This window comes from Microcebus murinus, chromosome 23 (assembly GCF_040939455.1).
Source record: "Microcebus murinus isolate Inina chromosome 23, M.murinus_Inina_mat1.0, whole genome shotgun sequence".
Classification (NCBI taxonomy): domain Eukaryota; kingdom Metazoa; phylum Chordata; class Mammalia; order Primates; family Cheirogaleidae; genus Microcebus; species Microcebus murinus.
Window position 1 is genome coordinate 15,135,290 of NC_134126.1, and position 20,866 is coordinate 15,156,155.

At 47.8% G+C, this 20,866-nt stretch overlaps 1 protein-coding gene across 1 annotated transcript in view; it reads right to left on the reverse strand.

The window, feature by feature from the left end:
* Nucleotides 1-1,204: 1,204 nt before the first annotated feature.
* The window catches only part of CACNA1E (calcium voltage-gated channel subunit alpha1 E), a 470,804-nt gene continuing 451,142 nt past the window's right edge, over nucleotides 1,205-20,866 (reverse strand). The window contains exons 46-50 of the mRNA XM_075997040.1: nucleotides 16,505-16,616; nucleotides 13,778-13,906; nucleotides 12,598-12,778; nucleotides 10,668-10,858; nucleotides 1,205-9,075 (exon numbers count right to left, since the gene is read on the reverse strand). Of these exons, the coding sequence (XP_075853155.1) occupies nucleotides 8,533-9,075; nucleotides 10,668-10,858; nucleotides 12,598-12,778; nucleotides 13,778-13,906; nucleotides 16,505-16,616 (1,156 nt within the window). The 3' untranslated portion in view covers nucleotides 1,205-8,532. The remainder of the gene's footprint in view (nucleotides 9,076-10,667; nucleotides 10,859-12,597; nucleotides 12,779-13,777; nucleotides 13,907-16,504; nucleotides 16,617-20,866) is intronic.

Genomic DNA, 20,866 nt, shown 5'->3' on the forward strand with positions numbered 1-20,866 from the left:
CAGTCTCCAAGAACTAAGACCTCCCTGACAGATGGCCACATACCACATTTTGGGATGATTTTAAATCATACTGATTTTACGTAATAAAATTGTATGTCTTAGGGTTCAAGATGAGATCTTCAATCAAACTACAATATAGGGGACTTATCCTGGAATGTTACTTTCTATCTAATTGATAAAAGAAATGTTCAGATTAAAATATACTAAACTCAATACCAGGATTAGAAGATGATGATGTTTCCCTAAGGAAAACCAAACAGTTGTTCTCAGAATGGAGAATCAGACAGACCCCTGGGCATGGGGCTGGCTTCTTTCCCTTCATTCAGGAAACGACTGCAGTGAAATGAAGGAGGAGATGGCAGGAGGAAGGATGGGGACAGTATCCCTGAGAGCCTTGGAGGCAGCTCCTTCCTGAGCTTGGCAGCTAAGCAGCCGCCCTATAGTCCCCTCTCTCTTTGAGAGAGGAGGCTGGTGACAGTTCAAGTCATGAAGCCCTGTACCGTAGGTAGATCCTTGGCCTGCTTTGTGACACTCCTCACCTGCAGATCAGGAAAATATTTTGTCCTGATCAGATAACCTGCTCATCTTTTTCCAGGGAACCAGTTTGTGTGGAGTCTGTTGTTTTTTCTTTCCTCCAAGTCAAAGGGCGTCTTTAATAAAAAAAAAAAAACCTTCCAGGGCCAGGATGTCACTGGAACTTTGAGGGCCTCTGGAATTCCCTCTAACCAGCCGGGCAGACCCCAACCAAATGCCACTGTGGAGCCTGGGGCCAGCTCACCCGGCCACGCTTTGCTCTCGTGGTCTCCCCTTTTGGTAGGAATGAAGAAACAAGTCAAGTGAGGGGAATCAGGCCGATGAATTTTTACAACAAGGTTTTATTTATTTATTCTTTTCTTCGACCCCCCCCCAAAAAAAACATTAAAGTTTTTCATCTTTCTTTTAATTTTAATGGTTTTCCTTTTGGATCCAAACGAGCATCTATGTTACAGGATATCCACCTGGTCAACATGCAGTGCTGAACCCTGGCTTTGGGAGAGCTGCGCCCATGCCCTGGGCGGGCCAGCATCGCTTGCCATTCGAACGCCAGGACTGCAGGGGTGACAGGCTGGCACACTGCAGCGTCGCACGGGGCTTGGCTAGCACGTGGTTTATAAAGGGGGGTGGCAGCGTCTAACAGCCTGAGGCAGAGCACCCAATTTCCCTCCGGATCTCACCTTACGTGCTCATCCCCTAAGAACAAATCAAGGTGGGAATGGCCTGACCGTGGGGCCCAAAGGACAGAGAATGTGGACCCCACAGTCCACCTCCTTGCAATGTTATCCTTTGAGGTTGGTACGAACCCTGCAGAGTTTGAAACCCATTCCTGACAAAGCTCGCCACCCCGTCCCACTCACCAGCCCTTCTTCCCTCCCATGGCAATTATACCACTAGGATGGTTAATGTAACCTCTCCATTATTGGCACTACTATATCGAAGAGTTGCTAAAGTCATACAGATTGTCTTTGGGCCGCTTTAAAGCAAGAACCTCCTTTCTCTCCATCTCCCAGTTCTGGAAAAGATTTTCAGGAATCTATTAATCCTCTGAGACCTTCACATCCACTACCCTAGGTGAGTTTAATGGAAAGAACTTTTCTGAATCCAGTATGGTGCTAAGGAGTTTACTCATAATCTAAGGTGAAAAAGAGCATCCAAGATAAAGATACATCTCTAAGCCTGGCTTCTTCTGGGACTTGCTGGTATTTTCTACCTCAACCTTGTCTTCCCACCATAGATTCTCTTCCTACCCTCCACTCAGTTGTCCCAGGTGTGAAATGCCAAACACACTTGGTGCATTAGATTTTTCTTCTCCATTTGTTTTTCTGGGCAAGTTTCAGATCTTGGACTCAGTTTGAGTGGAGCTGGACTGCTCTCTAATGTCACCAAGAGGAAAATTCCTCTGCAATTGCAGCACTTAGGGTGGCTTTGTATAAATTTTGGCTTGTTCACAAAACACCAGGATAGAAAAACACTGACTAAAGTTCAGCCTGCAGGCTAAGTATATATGTCCCCGTTGGTAGCCACTAAAATTCAATACCTATGTTTTCATTAAATCCGCTGGGATCTGCTTAACGTTCTATAATTCTATATCAAATGTAACTAAGACCACAACTACGGTATACTTTAACTGGCAGCTATATTACATTGTTTAGCCCTCATTTCATATTACCTTTATTTTTTTAAAAACTGATTAATGGCACTTTGAATTTTTGGAGTGTGTTTTTCCTGCTTATCCCTTATGAAGATTTTTTAATAGGTTTGTTTTAAGTGGTGGTTCTTGAGTGGTATAGGCCATTGCCATAAGAAATCAGAATACTGGAAAGAAAACAGTGGAGTCACTAAATAAAGTCAAATTCAGATTTGGCATATTTGACTGGTTTAGACTCCTTTTCAGTTTGGGAGGTCATTCTCTGCATGAACTAAAGGAGAAACGGCACCACCTTGTACAAATTCTAGGCTCTGGTTGTAGAATGGAGAGAGCAGTCCATTCTTTTCTCTGAAAAACTTGCAGAACAAGAAGAGCAAGAAAAAATTTATATTTCCAATGGTTGGAGAAGATGTCTAGGTGAAGATTCTATGTGTTAGCTTATGACAGTCTATGACTGTCCACAAAGAGAAGGTGATACCAGAAAGCTCAGGACATGAAAACTCAACTTCCTGGATTGAAAAAAACAGAATAGCATGTGAAATTACAGCAAATCTTGGATTCAGATTCCATTAAACATGAAGCTTCTTCCAAAAAAAATTAAATGCTTATAGCAATGCCAAGAATTTCATAGGTTCTTCATGGGATATAACAAGTAAGGGATTTTCTAAATGGACTTATAGAGACTAAGTGCTTTAAATTATGTATTATTCACTTACAAACACTTGACACAACCATGAGTTAGCCAAGCATTAAGTATTTCAGTTTTCTTAAGGGAAAGAAAGTAAAGAGATGCTCGCTGAAGGCACAAGTTTTAGTATAGAAGGCTGGAATATAATTTATTATTTTTGACTTCTGATAATTTTCCTTTATCAGATTACTACACTATTTGAAAATTATCAGCACGTAAATTTTGTATTTGTTGGTTAAAGATGTCCTGAAAAAATTATATATTTCCTTGGCTTTCACTGAAGTTTTCAGGCAGTTTTTTTTATTAATCTAGATCATATTTTAAGTCGTTAAAAAGAGAAGAGACAGAGAGACAGAGGCAGAGACCAACTTAGAGACAGAAGGAGAAAGAAGACAAAAAGGAGACGAGAGAGAAAAGGAGCTGGTACTGTAACCTCTGATTTTTTACTCAAATATCTTATTAAATTTGATGGAAATTCATTCCTAAAGAAACAGATTCAGAAAAATTGCAGAGCACAAATTTATCCTTATTTGCTATTCTAGAACAGGTCTGTTACAAAAAACCCAGACACTAGCCAAACAAAAATAAACATAAATCCCTACACCTTTCTATCTGATCTACTCAACTCATTCATACCCCCAGAAATAAGAATTCAAACCTCAAAAGGTATTTACATAGTGACATGGCTTATTATAAAATCTCTTTTCACATTTAGAAGGTCAAGATTCTAACTAACGCCTTTCCTTATAGCATGGGGAGTGAAGGCGGGCAGAAGGAAACAAGGCTACCAAAACAGAAGGGCAGTTTGGGGACACACCAGCCTTTCCAACCATCGATTAGACTTTGCCGTGAGCCCCTTTTGTACTTGTCAAGCAACTGCCTTGAGTTTTGTTCCGAGAAAATTTTCAGGCCCTTTGGGTAGGTTGGGACAATCTGTGATGCTCTTCTCTTTGGCTTGGTGGGATCTCTCTGGGATGCACAAGCCTCAGAAAGGCAAAGCAGAAAGAAGGATTCAAGGAATGAAAAAGATGGCCACCAAAAAACAAAGATAGCTCTGTTGTTAGTCCTCCCGAGCAGTATGTCTGTGCGCTCTGACTAGGGAGCTGCTGCTGACAAAGGCCACCAGCAGTGTGTAGCTGAGTTGAGCTTTCCCTGCATGACCAGCAGAGAAGACGCCAGCTGCTGCCGTGTTTGCGGTAGACCTGGCTATGGTGCATGGGATGGTTCAGACAAGAAAAAAAAACAAAAACCAAAGAAACAAAGCTGCTGGTACAGGCAGTGCTTATTGATGTGGGATCTCTTTGATTAATTTCATGCAAAGTTTAGGTGATAACCCCTGAGTTACTTTTGTTTGGCTTTTGTTAAAACAAGAGCCTCCATGTGGAGATATTTTAAAGATAAATTATCCAAATCTAGACCTGATTCCTTAGAGACTCTTGTCTGGAGTCAAACCATCATGCCCTGCCTGGCCACTAGCAAGGGTCCCACTCCTTCCTTCTGTCCTGCATCATGGAGTCCTCTCCTGCACCTCTTGGGTGGTGCTCAGTGCTCTGGGATCCAGGAGGGAAGGACCTGCAGGTGGGCGAGAGCACTAGTGGGAATGAATCCACCCTGAAGCACTTCTCCTCGCCAGGATTCCTGGCACCCGCTCGTCCCAGGCCTTCACAACAGGCATGAATGATGAACAAAACCAGCAGTACAAATTCCTTAACCTCAGAGTCTCACAACATCCCTGCAAGGTAGAGGGTATCTGCTCCCCTTCTGCTGCACATTTGCCCTTTCTTTACATATAATCTCATAATCTTTATACATAATAACTGAGTTGAGAAAGGAATGGATCTTTCAACTTGTCCCTGCCTCCACCCACTAAGGAAAAACTGTCCAAAAATGAAACATCCAGAGCAGCCTTAATAGAATGAAATATTGAGAATTTTTGTTTTTAAAAAAATCAAAATTAAAATTGTGTTCCATCATTGCAGGAGAAACCCGATTTCATGGCAGTGAGCTTTGATCCAGGATGTGGACATGTCACATACATCCCAGCCACCCAACAGTCCCCACACCTCACACCCTGTTTCAGATCATCTCGTGAAGAGCACCAGGTGAGTTCCAACCCGTATCTCATGAGAACGCGGCATTCCCCAGTGGCTGAGCACGGCAGGGGCCGTCAGGCCAGCAAACAAGCTTGGATTGGATGGAGTTAACCATCTCAGGGGTTGGGTCCGTGCTAACAGGCAGCAAAACAAAGGCTGGGATGGAAAGATAGAGGGCAGAGGGCCCTCAGGCTCACCCCATGGGGTGGATCAGTGTGTAAGGAAGGGAGATGCTGGCTGAGGGCTGGAACACGGGCTCATCTTCTAGTGGCCCCAGAGTGGAGAGGACAAAATCCAGTACACGTGGAGCTGAGCTTCAGGGAAATGTTCTCAGTGATTTCAGTACCCTATGGGGACGCTGAGGGCAGAGGACAAGTGAAGCCCAGAATAGATTCTTTAGAAGAGTGGCGATGAGCTAGAGGGTACCACCCTTTCAGGGGGCAGGTAATTCTATATTGACCCCACCCCCTGTCCAAAGGCCTGCTGGCACTCTGTCCAGGATGTGGGGAGAGAGGGAAAGATGCAGAGAAACAGAAGAGGAGACGGAGATGTGCATGCCCACCGGAAGTCTGTCCGGAGCCTTAAGTGGGGAGCGGGGTATCTAAACACAAACCTAGCTAGAACATCTCTCACCTTGGCTTCTTTTCCTCTCTCCCTCTTTCTCTGAGATGGTGAAGACTAGTATTAGCAAGGGAAACTGAACATATGACTAAAGACTCTTCTGTGGGGACCTCTGATGCCCAAGTTTGATCTCAAACATGGGCTGTCGTCTTCTTTGGCATGGAATTCCTCAAGATGCTGCCGTAACCTTTAATCCAAAGAGAAGCACGGGTTTGAGACCCAAAGGGGCCTCTTCTCAAGGGAAAAGAGCAGAGGCAGAAGGGAAGTCCTGCTCAGCTATGAGGGGGAAGGATGCATTCACATTTATTCAGAGGCAGTAGGAAACCAAAGATTTATGATAATGAGTTTATGACTTAACAGAAAATTCTTTTTTATTTTCTGATCTTAATAGAAGAGTAAGTGCAGGCTTAAGGGAAAAGAAACCCAATTTCTTGGTCAGGAGAAGCTGAATCAAAGAAGTTTGTAAGTTCATTGGTATTAGAAAAACCAGGTGGTTGGTCAGGTGACCCCATCTGCAGCGCTTCACACCACTTTATTCAGGACTCAAATACGTGTGTGTGTGGTTTCAGGGGTCCAGGAAGGTTTCCTGGCACGGTGAATTTACTGCACATACTACCGTTTGCAGGCAGATTCCATTTCTGGTCATTGCTGTCAGCCTACATTTCTCCTACTGTGGAATGGGTTAGGGTCTCCCTGCGATTCCCTTTCTCCAAACACCATGCAATAGACTTGCTGGCTCAGAATGGTTGTCTTGTCGTCGGCCTTTCCCTAGGGAAAGCTGCATTTCCAAGGTGGAAAAAAGCGATTGTGTGCACACAAAGCAGCCCAGAGCAGCACTGTGGCATGAAATGATGCTGAGCAGAGGAAACCTTACAAACAGTACAAGGCCCAGCATCAGTTTTATGTAACGATCATGCCTGTTGGGATCGGGGTGTTACATAGTCACATTCCCAGCTACCTGCCAGCACACGTGTGCTAAGTCAGAGGAAAATAAAGATGGAAGAGAGGGTCTGAGAGCTCTGTCTCTGCCACCTTGGCCTCCTGTCTTGGAGCTACTTTGGTTTGGGGGCTGACCATGGGTCATGAAACTCCATCACTACCCAGAAGAGAAGACAGGGCCATGACAAAGGAGTCTCCAGCTGCATGTCTGAATTTGCCTTTGCGGGGGCTAAAGCAGCTAGGCCTTATTTCCATTTCAATCAAAAAAGAAGAAAAAGGAAACAATGCCATAAGAAAAAAAAAAAAAGGCTCCTTCTAAGAAAAATAACAGCCGCAGGCTGCTCCTACCCACATGGGGGAGCCTATCTGGGCTGGCGGAGGAGAGAAAGTGTGTGTACCCACTGAGGCCTCAGGGCAGGGGCCTCAGAGTCTCCCTGTGGAGGCCTCTGGATGTCGGTTCCACCTGCTCCTGCCTAGGAAAGTTGGGGGGGGCTCTGCCTGGCAGCCTCTCCAGGGCACCTGTCCCCCTGCTGTGATGGTTCTGGGGAGGGACTTAAGATGATGGTGCATTTCCACCAGATAAAGCCAGTCATGTGTTCCCCAAATGGAACTAGGACCAAAGGAGCAGGGGCTCTTTCTCGATGCTTCTGCATTGGGACGGTTAGGAGTGACACGGTGGCCTGAGGCCATCTTCTTCCTCTGGGGAGGGGTGAAGCCTGGTCCAGAGAAATATTCAGGGTGACTTGGGCCCCATCGGAGCCTGCTTTGCCAGAAGGAGCAGCCCAGGTCACAGCTGAGGTATATTTACTAATCACCTTAAAGCATCCTGACAAACTGACCCTCAACCCCAGATCAGCCGTGGGCCCAGCAGACCCTCCTCACAGGAGGGCCCCAGTAGTTCAGCCTCTTTCACTGAAGCTCCTCTCATTTCTACCTACCAGCCTTTCCCATCCTTACAGAAGTCCCTGCCCAGTGACAGGTGGCCCGCATGTGTGTTTTGCCCTCGCCGGGCTTGGCAGAGAGGCCACCGCCTCCCAGGCCAGAGCGTGGCTGCTTTCAGCCGGACGTGCTGGTACAGCCGTAGCACTGGCACACAAGCTGAATCGCTTCTATAGTGGTTGCAAAACAGACTCTCCCTTGAGTCCCTTCAGTGCCCCCAGCATCCCCTGGAACAGCACGGTGGCTCAGCTCCACTGGGTTGCTGCCCTGGCCACACGGGCTGTTACGTGTTTTTAATCTCACCCTTACCAGGACCTCCTCACCTATCCTCACTGACACAGCACCTACCGGGCAGGCCACAGGACTCAAGGGAGGGGGCCCGTCCCCCCACCCCCAGCACCACCGCTGCTGTCGCTTGGATCCTGTCCCTCCTGGTGGGGGCTGCTGGGCTATGGCTTTTCTCACCCAGACCAGCCCTTGCTGCTGTGGCCACAGCGCCTTGCCCGCTTCCTCTCCAGCCGCTCCCCCCCTCGCACCCGATGCTCCTGGCGTAGCCTGCGCCTCCCTGGGGGAGGCCACAGGGAACGCACGCTGCCGCAGTTGCCCTGGTGGCAGTGGTGCTGGCGGAGAGAGGAAAGTCCGCGCCTGTGGTCTCCACCGCTCCCCAGTTAAGAGCCAGAAAGTCTTCCAGGCTTCTCAGGGCACTGAGTGTGGACACAGGCTGGCTAGCTCCCTCCACGGCTTTTAGAAAAGTGGGGAGGGGCAAGGGGTAGCAAAGCCGTCCGAGTGTCCCTTCTCCCTTGGGAATAACCCTCCGCGGTCCTGTGTTTTCTTTCCCCAGCAAAGAGGCAGAACTATGGCAGTGCCCATCTTGCAAAGGGGAATGAAGCAATTTGGTGGTGTGACTGGTTTTCCGATTGTCCTTGCCTTCCTCTTCTCTGATGATGCATGGTGTCCTTCCATCGTCCCTTCCCCTCTTCCTCCCCCCCGGGCCGCGCTGGCTTCCCAATTCGGTCTTGGTTTTCTCCATGTGAGAGAAGAGCATGCATCGGAGGGGGGAGCAGCCTCTAGCACTTGTCGTCTTCTTCCGTGTCACTCAGAAGGTCGCTGACAGCCCCACACATCATGCCTGGCCCAGGCCCCCCGCGCCTCCGCCGCCGGTAGTGCCCGTTGGGCATCTGCCAGCTGTGCCGCAGGGGCGGGGCCGAGCCGATGGTGTTGGCACGGCCCAAGCTCGTGGCCACAGCTGCTTCGAAGGTGAGCGTCTCCTCCTCGCCACAGTCCGAGGCGTGGGAGTCTTCGTGCAGGGCCAGGTAGGGCTCGGAGATGTAGCGCTGGGGGGAGGGGTGCTGGCCCTGCTGGGGGTGGGGGGAGTTGGAAGACTCGGTCAGGCAAGCGCTGTTGCTCTCCAGGGCTTGGGAGGTGAGCGGGGAGCCCCCCTCGCTTCCATCGGCAGGTGGAGAGATGCTGCCAGCGTGTCGTATCAGGGAGCTATAGGAAAGGAGTGGCCGAGGCTTTGGTGGGACGGGTGGGAGCTGCCGCCGACTTCGTCTTGGGGTGCTGGTGTCAGAGATGGAGGGGATGGAGCTCTCGCTCAGGGACCCCGTGCCCTGTGCAGCAGGAGAGACATGGCGTGTTAGACTGGGCTTGCTCGATCTCCACTTGGGACTCTGGCAAGGTCCCTGACCTTTCCTACAGAGAGCCATCGGTGGCACCCCCTGCACTATTCGCATCCAGTGAGCCACATAGGAATTGAAGAGGTTGAGGGGTCAAGAGTATCTAGACCGGGACATCTCAACTTTTAATGTGCACGCAAACCTCTGGGGGTCCAGTTGCACGGTAAATGCAGGCTCCGTGGATCTGGGGTACAGCCTGAGATCCTGCCTTAGTAACAAGCCCTCAGGTGATGCTAGTGCTGTACGTGCATGGAACAAGCCCAGATCAGGAGCTCTCTAAACTTAAGACATTTGTTGTTTTGATAAAAGCCATTCCCACTGGGTATATGTATACCATGGAGTACTAACAAACAATGGTGAATTAATACCTCATGTATTATCCTGGACAGAGCTAGAGCCCATTCTTCAAAGTGGAGTATTGCAAGAATGGAAAAACAAGCACCTCCTGTACTGACCAGCAAATCTGTACTACCTGATCAACACTTACATGCACACATGGAAGTAACATTCATCCAGGTGCTGGGCAGGTGGGGGGGATGGTAAATTCACACCTCATGGGTGTGGAGTGCACTGGGGGATGGGCATGCTCATAACTCTGGTTTGGGCAGTGCAAAGGTAATACATGTAACTGACATGTTTGTATCCCCACTATATTCTGAAATTTAAAAATAAATTTAAAAAGACAGCTCCGTGAAAGGTGAATAAATGCTCTGACTGGGAAACCTTGTTTGGGAAGTGGGTTCTAAGGGAATTGCAAATTCCTTCTCATGGCTTCAGGGGCTCGCCGAACTCAGCTTCGACCTACACCCCACACACTCATCTGCCAGTTCAGGCCTCACTTGACCTCCGCACCTAGTCCATAGGGGATTCTGTTCTCTACTGAAATTTGAAAACCACTGTGGTAGAAGATCAACTTCTCAACTGCCAATGTCTCTAAAAGTCTGCTTTGGCAGCACCGGCCTTGTCCCTGTTGAGCAAGTCTCCCATCTGGGTTCAAAGAGCCTTGCGTGGGGAGAGGGTTGGGAGTGAACAGTGTCACAGGGGCAAGAATGTTTTCATGCAGCTCTGGTAGTTATTTCTGAGGCATAGGCTGGTGGTTCAGCAAAAGGCCAGAAGGAGAGACATGGTCTTCCTCTTGGAATGGCCACAGGTTGGCTAAATGAGGTCGAACTGCTCTTATGAATCCTGGGCTGGGAGATGAATCACCATTCCCACTAATAAGGATCACAGGATGGTCAAAGAAACTTTTCTGGCTAAAGGACCATCCTGTCCTCCCAAATCTGGCTGAGACACCTGTGAATTTATTTGTACCTCTTGATCTTGAAGGCTGGAATGGAATGACCTTTAGATACCATCATTGTTCTTAGAGGAAAATCTGGGCTTCTGTGAATTCAGAGCATCTCCAAGTGCACAGTACTGAGCAGCTAACCTCTCTGCTCAGTGGGTAGAGTGTCCTGGGAAACTTGGGTCTCTGTGGGTGCTTAAGTCTGCCCTGCAGGGCTGGCCGGCCTCCTCTCCATGCTCACCTGTCTGTTGGGGGTCTGTGACCGGCCCTCGCTGGGTGACCTGGACTGCTGGCGCTCTGGGGACTCCCAGTCGGCCTGGGTCCCTCGTTCCTCTGAATTGCAGCGGGAGACATCGGGAGAGAGGAGATGCTTTCGCTCTTTCGACCGTCCCCGCTCCCTGCCCCCTGAGCGGTGGGTGTCGGACTTGTGGCCTGCGAGAGACCACAAAAGCGCCTGGTTGTGAGTCAGCTCCCACTGGCTACCGAAGATGAAGACACGGTTCACCAGGCATCCCATCACAACCTGGGACTGGCCCCTGGTACGTGTCACATGTTCATGGCCCCCCAGATTCAAATGCTGAGCCCTAACTCCTTCCTGATGGGATGGTGGTACATAGGTGGGGCCCTTAGGATGGGATTAGTGCCCTTATAAAAAGAGATAAGGGACAGCTTGCTGTATATTCATCTCTCTGCTATGGAAGGACAAAAAGGGGGTGGGCCCTCACTAGATACAGGTGCTGCTGGCACCTTGATCTTGCATTTCCCAGCCTCCAAAACTATGACAAATAAAGGTTTGTTGGCATGGACATGCTTGAAGCTCGGACTCAGGTATGGGGCAAAGGCAATATATGAAACCTAAACGTTTGTACCCCCGTAATACATTGAAATAAAAAATAAGATCAAAAATAAAGAAAGGAAGGGAAGAAAGAAAGGTTTGTTGTTTAAACTAGCCAGTCTATGGCAGTTTGTTGTGGCAGCCCGAATTAGGACAGGCCCCTGAAAAACCCTGGCTTCTCCAGGTGTGTCCACAGATGATCTGAAAGGGAAGCAGGAAAGAAAGGCAGGCCAGAAAATTACCCTTTTGTGAGCAGGTAAGTTTGCAAGTTGCCACCAGAAAGACATATACGTCAAAGAATGCAATCTGCTCTCCACTGTTTCCATTTATGCTAGACATAATAAAGATAGAACCTTTGCCAACAATATGGCTCAGGAATTCTCTATGTCCTCAACGTGGATATATAACTTTTTTGGAGGAAGATGGCACCAGAAGGGAATTAAGTTTCTATGAACTAAATAATGGCACACATAGTATAATGCCAGGGTGAGAAGTAAAAGGCTATCAGTTCTAGTCCCAATTCTGCCATTTAGTAGGCTCTATGATATGGGGCAAGTCACTGCTTTTCCAACTTTGATTCCTTCATCTAGTAAAAGAGGTTGAACCACACTAATTATTTTGTTGTTATTATTTTTTTTGAAAAATGAAAATAATCAGTATAACCTCCTTTCCTTAAAAGAAGAAAAAATCTTGGCTGGGCATGGTGGCTCGAGGTAGGAAGATTGCTTGAGGCCCAGAGTTTGAGACCAGCCTGAGCAAGAGCCTGATGTGGTGGCATGCGTTTGTAGTCCCAAGTTACCTGGGAGGCTAACGCAGGAGGCTTGCTTAAGCCCAGGAGGTGGAGGTTAAGGATGCAGTGACCTATGATGACATCACTGCACTCTAGCCTGGGAGATAGGAAAAAACCCTGTCTAAAAGAATAAAAATAAAAATCTTAAATGAAACTCAAATACAGAAAGCAATTCCAGGTAGCGCTTTTGTTGGGGTTAAAGAGGAGCTGGTGGTTAAAGCTCAGCCCCGCCAGGAGGTCTCTAACACACCCCTAAGGAGCCCAGTGGTTTTGCAGAAGGCGTGTGCAAACTTCCCTCCATCACTCTGGAAGGAAGGAATTGCATCAGCCTTTGTGATGAACACAGAGGGCTTTGGGCTGTTTCAGGATATAAGTCAGTACAGCAGCCCCCTTAGATAAGAAGCACCCTTCACTTTCCTCAACCCTTGTCTTTACCCAAATTATTATCTCTTTTTTTTTTTTTCTCAGTCATCTGTAGTCCTTGCCAGAACACATCCATCAGGGCAGGAGCCGGCTGCAAGCGCGGGACACAGAAGAGCTGCTCACCGGAGTCGGAGTTCAGGCGATGGGCCGACAGCCGCAGGGAGGAGTGGTAACTCCGGCGGCGCGACTTGTACGTGTTTTCGCTGCTCCGCTCCATGGAGAACTCCTCCAGCCACGAGGAGTTTGAACGCTTATCCCGAATGGTGGAAAACGAACGCCTCATGGAGCTCGGGTCGGTCATCACCTGGAAATAGGAGCCCCCAGAGAAACACAAGTCTGGATTAATTACTGACGGGGTCTGAAAGCGCAGGAGAAGTGGCACAGACCCTTGAGGACTGAATTGTGACCTCCCTTGCATTCCTCTTGCTCAGACCTCAGCTGGAGGAGGCTGATCCAGAAAGTGTCCTTCTATTAGGTGGACACAGTCACTGAAATTGGTCCAGGATCTTCTCTTTGTGCTCAAAAAAGCAACCGCTGAATGTGCAGGGCAGAGCCAAGCAGATACAGGCAGGCACTGCGCGAGCTTCCTGGAGCCGAGTGGCGCGGGCTCAGCCGGGCCTGCCGCAGATGCTGAGCCGCTCTGAGACACGCGACAGCAACTGTCCAAAAGGCTACACCATGCAAAGCAGCATGGCTTTGCCCTTTCTTTCACGACCTCGCTAGAGAAGGCCCTAGCCTGCAGCACGAGAGCCCGGGAGAGCTCGAGATGTAACAACTGGGAAGAACGCCCCACCCTGAACTCCGGCACTGTGATCTGCCACAGACGTTAGAACAAATTCACAAAAACTTCTCGTCTTTGTCAAATCCTGATGTAAGACAGACAGACAGGAAAAAGAAGCCAGGAAAACAGACAAAGAAATGAGGCGTGGCCTGCACTGGTTAGGACAGTCCTGACACAGAGCTGTGTGTGTAAGTAACTGCGCATGTGCTGGAAGAGCCAGGGAAGGAAAAAAGGATGGAATGATACACAGAACGTTCTGGAAGATATTTCTTGTGTGGCTGGTTGAGTCTTGAGAATGTTTGACCCATCCAGAGGGAGTTCTGCCATTCGGCCGGCTGGGCTAGTGTGGTTAGGGGTCATTGCAAACACCAGGAGCAGCAGGCCCCCGAGCCAGATTTTGCTAATGGGGAAGGCGTGGGACAAGCCAACGCTCACCTTAAAATATCAGATTTTATCATCTCACAACCCACCTACTACAGCCCAGGATGCCACTGCGTAAGGTAGGTGGTGTTGGCTTTTTACCTGGGGATCCATGGTCAGACGTGGCATAGAGGACGCCCTCCCGGATCCCGCATGCTCCTGGGTGTCCGGAGGAAGGTAGATGCCATGGTTAGAGGGCTGCACGCTTTTTAATTCACTAACCTCTGGCTCCTGGAAATAAACACACAGCCAAGCTTGTGGGACTTGGTTCCATCTCATTGCTTCTCACCTCCAGTGGGATGATTCGGCCTCCTCAAGAATGGCTTTCCGAAGAGAGACTTGCACCTTTAAGGTCTCAGTTATATATGTGCATGTATGTGTTTATGTGTGCACATATGTGGTATACCAGATGTCCCAAACAGAAAGCTCTAACTGGGATTGAGAGGTGAATGAAGGTCACCTTTTCTGGTCAAATGTTATCCTTTTTATCACTAAGCAAAGCTTCAGACTAATTATAGCTTCAGGAAACAAACACTGTCAGTTGTAATACTTTTAGCTATGCGAAGCTGATTTTCTGAGAGGTGGTAGTGATGGGTTTATTCTTTTAATTCGAAGAAGCCTTTTATTTATCAATTAGGTAGAAACCAGTATTCTAAGGGAAGACCAATTTCTGATGTCCAATGTATCCTCTCCAGCCTTAAGACAATGATTTTATTAGCTAAGAGAGTTTTCTTATGATTAAAATCATCCAAAATGTAGTGGGTGGCCATCTGTCAGCAATGCTTTGGACTAGTGCAGTCCCACAGAACTGTAATGCGAGCCACTTATGACCATGTCAATGTCAAGTGCTGAGTAGCTCCGTGTGAGCTCACAGCTACTCTATCGGACTGTGCCCTTCCAGAGTGTTCAAAGGTTAGACTGGAAATCTCTAAGGTTCTGTCAAACTATTTTATTATTTTCCTGGTTAAAGAATGTGAGTTTGGCAGTTGTAGGCACTCTGTACAGACAGCTCGTGTCACTGCACAAAGAGCAGAGCTGCCTCAGCGATGTTTACACGGGCCACCCAACAAAGAGACCTAAGAATATATTGGGCATCTGGAGACTGTGTCAGAAAAAAGCTGTTTTATATTTAGGAAATGACACCCTAACGATATGGTGTATGAGTAGGGCATTGCCCAAAGGACATGGGTCGTGGACAGCACTTGAGGAGGTGAGTGTCTGCGGTACACGCTTCACACGGCACACGGTTCCGACTCCACACACATGTGGCAACGACACTGCAGTCTATGGTGTCAGAGGCGGTGTGAGACGCACGCACACAGATCACGGCCACGCCTCGGGAGGGGGGCAGGGGCCCCGGGCAGAGGGGCACAGTGGTGAGTGTGTGGCACAGGCAGACACCTGAATCAGATTAAAGACACCAGTACTGACAATGAGATGAACACACATCCAGAAAGTCCTGGCACTACGGCTCAGCCCTGGGGACCCCGCAGGAAGGCTGATGTGGGAAAGTCTCCCTGTGGAAGAAAGGACACGTTATTGAGATGTCTTCCCCACTAGCCACAGCACCAGGCAGGCAAGCTGTAAAACGCTCAGAGGCCCTTCAAAGAATCAAGCTGTCTGTGCCAATGAGTCCCAGGCCTCGGAGGGGAGGCAGGGAATTCCCCCTGCCTTGCCCAAGGACACCCGCAGCCGACCGCTCACGCAGTGGGGTGTCCAGCCTCCCTGCCACAAACACGGACGGCTCTGTCTCAGCACTCACAGACAGCACTGGGAGACACTCGCCCTGCTGTTGGAGTCACGGGGGCATTTTCCCCCTCTGAGGGGTCCCCATTCCGTCACACACCTACTGCACCCACATCATCCATTCAGGATGCCTCTGGGGTACACAGCAGGGAGGGTCAGGAGAGAAAAGGGAGAAAGGAATCACAGATCAATCGCAAAGTGATGTGGAACTCACTTAGTACAAGCTGTCTACATGGACTTCTGCAAAGGTTGGGTTTTATCTTTTCAATCCAATCAGTGAATGCTTGGGGGGGAACTCGAGCTCATCGCCCCTGACTAGGAACAGTGGTAAAATTGATTAACTTTGGGAATCACATTTTAGTGTTGTATTAGCAAAGCTGAAACTTCATTCTGCCCTCTCTTCTCCAAGCTTTGACTTGACTCAATAGATCTCTCCAGAATTTTACCATTTATGCTAATAAAAACTCATTTTTGGCTCAGGAAGGTGACTTTAGGGGCCTTGTAGGATATTTTTGACCTTGTAGAATTGTGACCAAAAGGGCCAATGTGCCTGAACCCACACAAAGATGCTAGGGAGGAGAGCTGTCTGCAGACAGACAGCTTGTCACTGTGGCACACACTGCCACTGAGTCCTAGAGGAGGCATCACCAGGGCTGGCACGGGGCACCCTATGTCCCCACAAGTGGCACCTGGCTGTGCTAACAGGCATGGTAGGTCTCACTCATTCTGACATGATTCATCTTAAAGCTCCCCATCAAAGGCAAGATTTTATATGTAACTTTCCCTTTAACAACTTGATGCTCGGGGTATAAACTAAGAGGGCTCGGCCAGAAGCAGGTTAAGTTCCTGCAGCAGGTAAGGGGCCTCTGGGACTGTAAAACTTGAAGAGGGAACTTTATCAGAGCACATGAGAAGAAGTTGGGCTATGAAAGTTTTGAAGGCAGGAAACTCCCAGGGTGGCTAGACTACCAGAAACAGTTTTCTCAATAGATCATGGCTATGAAATAAAAATTTGAAAACGAGAGTGGGCATTATCAGGAAACCAAGGAATTATTGTTGAGGTCATAGAACACATTCATTCACCAGAGACTGCTGCTCCTGGAACTGCCCGTCGTCGGCTGGGTCCATACACGCCAACTGGAATATCTCCTGCGGGGAGAGCGGACTCATCGAAGGGTATCCGCTCCGGCCACTCCTGAAAGGCAATGTCAAGTTCAGACGTAACGAGAGACAGAGAGAGGGACGCTAATGACTCCCACCCCAGACAAGATCTCCTCCCCAGCAGGGCCACGCTCTTTAGCCGTGGCTGGCTTGTGAGCCTGGTAACTTACAGGTGGCTGGCCCTGAAATAGAAGATTTTAAATAAATAAACAAACATTGGAAGAGAGAGAGACTGGTGTTTTCAACGTGCATTTGGAACCATTCATCATTCTGCTGGCGACTAGCATATCTGTGACAAATGACATCATTTGTCACACTCAGCCATATGGAAGACCAATGCTAGATTGTAAACCTGTTTCCCCATTCAGCGGGAAAATGCCACAGTTTAAACAGTGAACAGTTTGTTTAAATATTAAGCAGCCACGGTCTTTTAAAAAATTTTCCCCACTTTCAGCAAGAATATGGTCTTATTGTGCCAACATCCCTGGCCAAACGAAACAACCCAATTCCATCCCATCACCATTTCATCTATTATAAGATGACTCTGTACCATACACTATGTCTGTTGGCTCATGAACTGGGTAGGACGATTTTAGAGATGGTATTGAGGAGGTGAAAACCTCTGGGTTTATTGCTATGCAGGAAGAGGACTGGGACAAAGTCTACCAAGTGTTTGGAGGGCTGTCTTGGGATACTCATCATTAACCAGTGTTTGGGATTTCCAGACACTCAGCCACTGGGCTCCTGATTAGGACCCTTGCTGAGAACTTGGCTCCCTGTTGCCATTCACTGCCACCAGTGATAGCCACCATTTGACCTGTTCAAGAGTGCTGCGTGGGTTTCTGAATTATGGGAAGAGGACTGAGGTCCATGGCTGGGCAGTAGCTCTAGCAGTGACGGAGCTGGGACATCACCTCTCCAGGTGTCAGGCTTCTGCTCACTGAGTGTCCTGCTGGTGACCGCCTCCAACTTGTGGCATGAACAAGGATCGCCAGTTACTTAAAAATAATCCATAGGTATAATCTTACTTAAGATGAGCATCTCTGGGAAAGATCCGAATGGCAGAGAATCACCCAAACTGTCCCCTTGGGGCCATGAGGGCTTTTGCTGAGTTCTCATGACAACACAAAGTGATCTGATAGTTAAATGACCTGCCTCAATGTCACTCCTCTTCTGAGAGCCACTGGAAACAAGACAAGCTCTGCCGTATAAGGAATGGGCTCCTCTGTCCTACAGGGGGTACTTGTAGAACCTTCGGTAGGTGAAAAGGATCCTTGGATTCACTGAACCGCCTCACTGAATGAAATAACGTGGACCCAGAGTGATCTACTTTAAAAGCCTAGTCAGGCTTCTCATTGTTTTTAGGGTAAGGTCTAGCATCCCAAACATGGACTTTCTCATGGTCTGGTCCATACCTCCCCAGCCTCCTCTTGGATCACTGTACCCTTGGCCCCCTGAATTCCTGGCACACTGGCCTTTTTCAGTTCATCCAATGGGCCAGGCTGCTTCTCTCTGCCTCAAGACTTTAATAGAGGCCATTCCCCAGAGTCCAGTACGCTTCTCTCCAACTCCCCTGCCCCTTGTAAACTCCTGTTATTTTGATTTCATTCTTAAACATTCTTATGAAAAGACACTTCTGGAGGAAATCTTCTCTGATATCTCCCCTCACCCCATAACTGGTCAGATCTCCCTCTTACCTGCACTCATATTGTGTTGTAGTTTGTCTTTCTAGCACTTATCAGAACTGTGATCATTGAAAAGGACAACTTTTCTTCATTCCAATGATTTTCTGTTTAATGGCTGGTTTTCCACCACACGTAAGTTCACTGAGGGAGGGGCCCTGAGATGTTCACCACCGTGCCCCCAGAGCAACCCCTACTTGGACAGTGCATGACTCTGGAAACACAGATGGTCCCAGGAGCCAGTCTGCTGTGCCACCAGCGTCCCCACGTCAGGAACTGTGCCAACATCCACCCAAAGGCTCAAACCAGAAACCCAAGGGTCGTCTTCGGTTTCTCCTCCCCTCCACATAGCAAATCAATTACCCCGTCTACGCGGGTTGTCACTGATCACTTACACAACTGCAGTAGTCTACCCAATGGTGATCCTGTCTCTAGAATTACTCTCTTCCAGTCCATTAAGTCAACACTGAGTTTGAGAATGACTTTTGAAAAGCACAAGTCTGATCACATCATTCTGATGCCTAACACTCTATTATATGAAACAAAATCTAACCTTTTCATCCGGTTTATAAGTCTCCCAAAGTCCTGGTCCCTGTGTAGCTCTCTGAACCCATGATTTGCCAACTCCGCTGAGCTCTCTGTGCTCCAACCATCCTGACAGTTTTCAGGTCCCTTAAACTTATCACACTTTCACCTCTGTTGAAGAGCTTGCCTTCAAGTCTCACCTACTTCTTCAAGGAGCGCTCTCTAAACTCTTAAACTCGGGAGCTGCTTCCTTTCCTCAGCATCACGACAGCCCACCCTTCCACAGTGGAGCCTGCACTGCTCTTTCCAGAGTTGTCTCCTTGGGGACTATGATTATGTTCACTGATGTATCTCCAGAGCTTGGACGAAATTGGCTCTTAATAAATATTGCTAAATTGGCCAGGCGTGGTGGTTCACGACTGTAATCTTAGCTCTCTGGGAGGCTGAGGCAGGGGGATTCTTTGAGGTCAGGAGTTCTAGACCAGCCTGAGCAAGAGTAAGACCCCATTTCTATTGAAAATAGAAAAAATTAGCTGGGGAACAACAACTATATATAAAATATTAGATGGGCATGGTGGTGTGCACATGTAGTCCCAGCTGCTCAGGAGGCTGAGGCAGGAGGATCTCTTGAGCTCAGTTCAAGACCAGCCTGAGCAAAAGTGAGATCCTGTTTCTACTAAAAATAGAAAAAATTATCCAGGAGTAGTGGTACACCTCTGTTGTATCAGTTACTTGGGAGCATGAGACAGGAGAATTGCTTGCACCCAGGAGTTTGAGGTTACTGTGAGCTAGGCTGACGCCACGGCACTCTAGCCTCGGCAACAAAGTGATACTGTCTCAAAAAACAAAACAAAATAAATATTGGTAAAATTGATGAGTAAAATAAATGAATCAACCAAGATATGGGAGAGAGATCAGAGTAAGCCTATGGTGGGGATTAATTTGTATAGAAAATTGTTATAGATAAAACAGATCTAGACTGGGGGGGTCCTCCATTTGTAAGCCAAGGACCCATGACCCTTTCCGAGGGGGAGGTCACACTGCTCCCTCACACCTCCTCCTCTCCCTCCTGCACAGACAAAAAAATAAGCATATGCTTGTTTTGTGTGGATAGGAGAATCCATATCCTGCTACCTTATCACATCAAATTGTAAAAATTACCAGCGGCCTTGGTCATGGCTCTGGTCCTTTTCTTCTCTTCCAAATGTGTTGGGTTGTGACCTCTGAAAACTATGCTTTTCAAAAAACAGATCTCCAACACCACAGGCAGAAAGAAATTAATGGTGTGGAGCGATTCCAAATGGCTTCTGACAAAGGTCTCATTCCTAAGCCCTGGGTATCGCTCTCCTGGATAATTAAGTCATGCTATTTAGTGATTATTGGTTCTATAAGAACTAAGACTATGTTCAGCCCCACCACAAAAACTCATTTACAGCGAGCAGAAGGACTCAGGCTCTTTGGGTGCTCACGACATGCTTGCTGATGAGAAGAAGATAATGTTATAATGAGATATGCATGCTATAGATTATTCATGACTAATGACTAAATTGGGGCTAAGGCTTTTAACTCAGAAGAACTGGCAAATTCCTTAATTAGGATTTTATTTTCACTTTGATTATAGAAATTAAATTTGTTTTCCTGATATAAACTCTTTTTGTTCATTAAAGGTAACATGATGTAGTGAAAAGACTCTGAGATCAGAAATAACTGACTTAAATTCTAGTTCCATGTCCTGGTAGCCATATGGCTTTGGGTAACTTATTGAACCTCTCTTGGTCTCCAGTCTCTTCATGTGTAAAGTGGTGATATTAATATCTACCTGCAGGGTACAGTAGGCTGCTGTAGTGCGAACCAAGTGAGATTATACAAATCATGTTTGTAGATGTGTCAGTCTCCGGAAAAGCCCTCACTATGGTTCTCCTCTGGCACCCATTAGGGAAGATATATCTTCTAGCAAGACACTAGATCCACAGGGAGGTGACAACCAAGAATTAGACAGGAAGTGATTATTCTTCACAACCAGAATATAACTAAGATCTTAGTACGTGAAAAAAAGACAAGTCAAAACTCCCTTCCA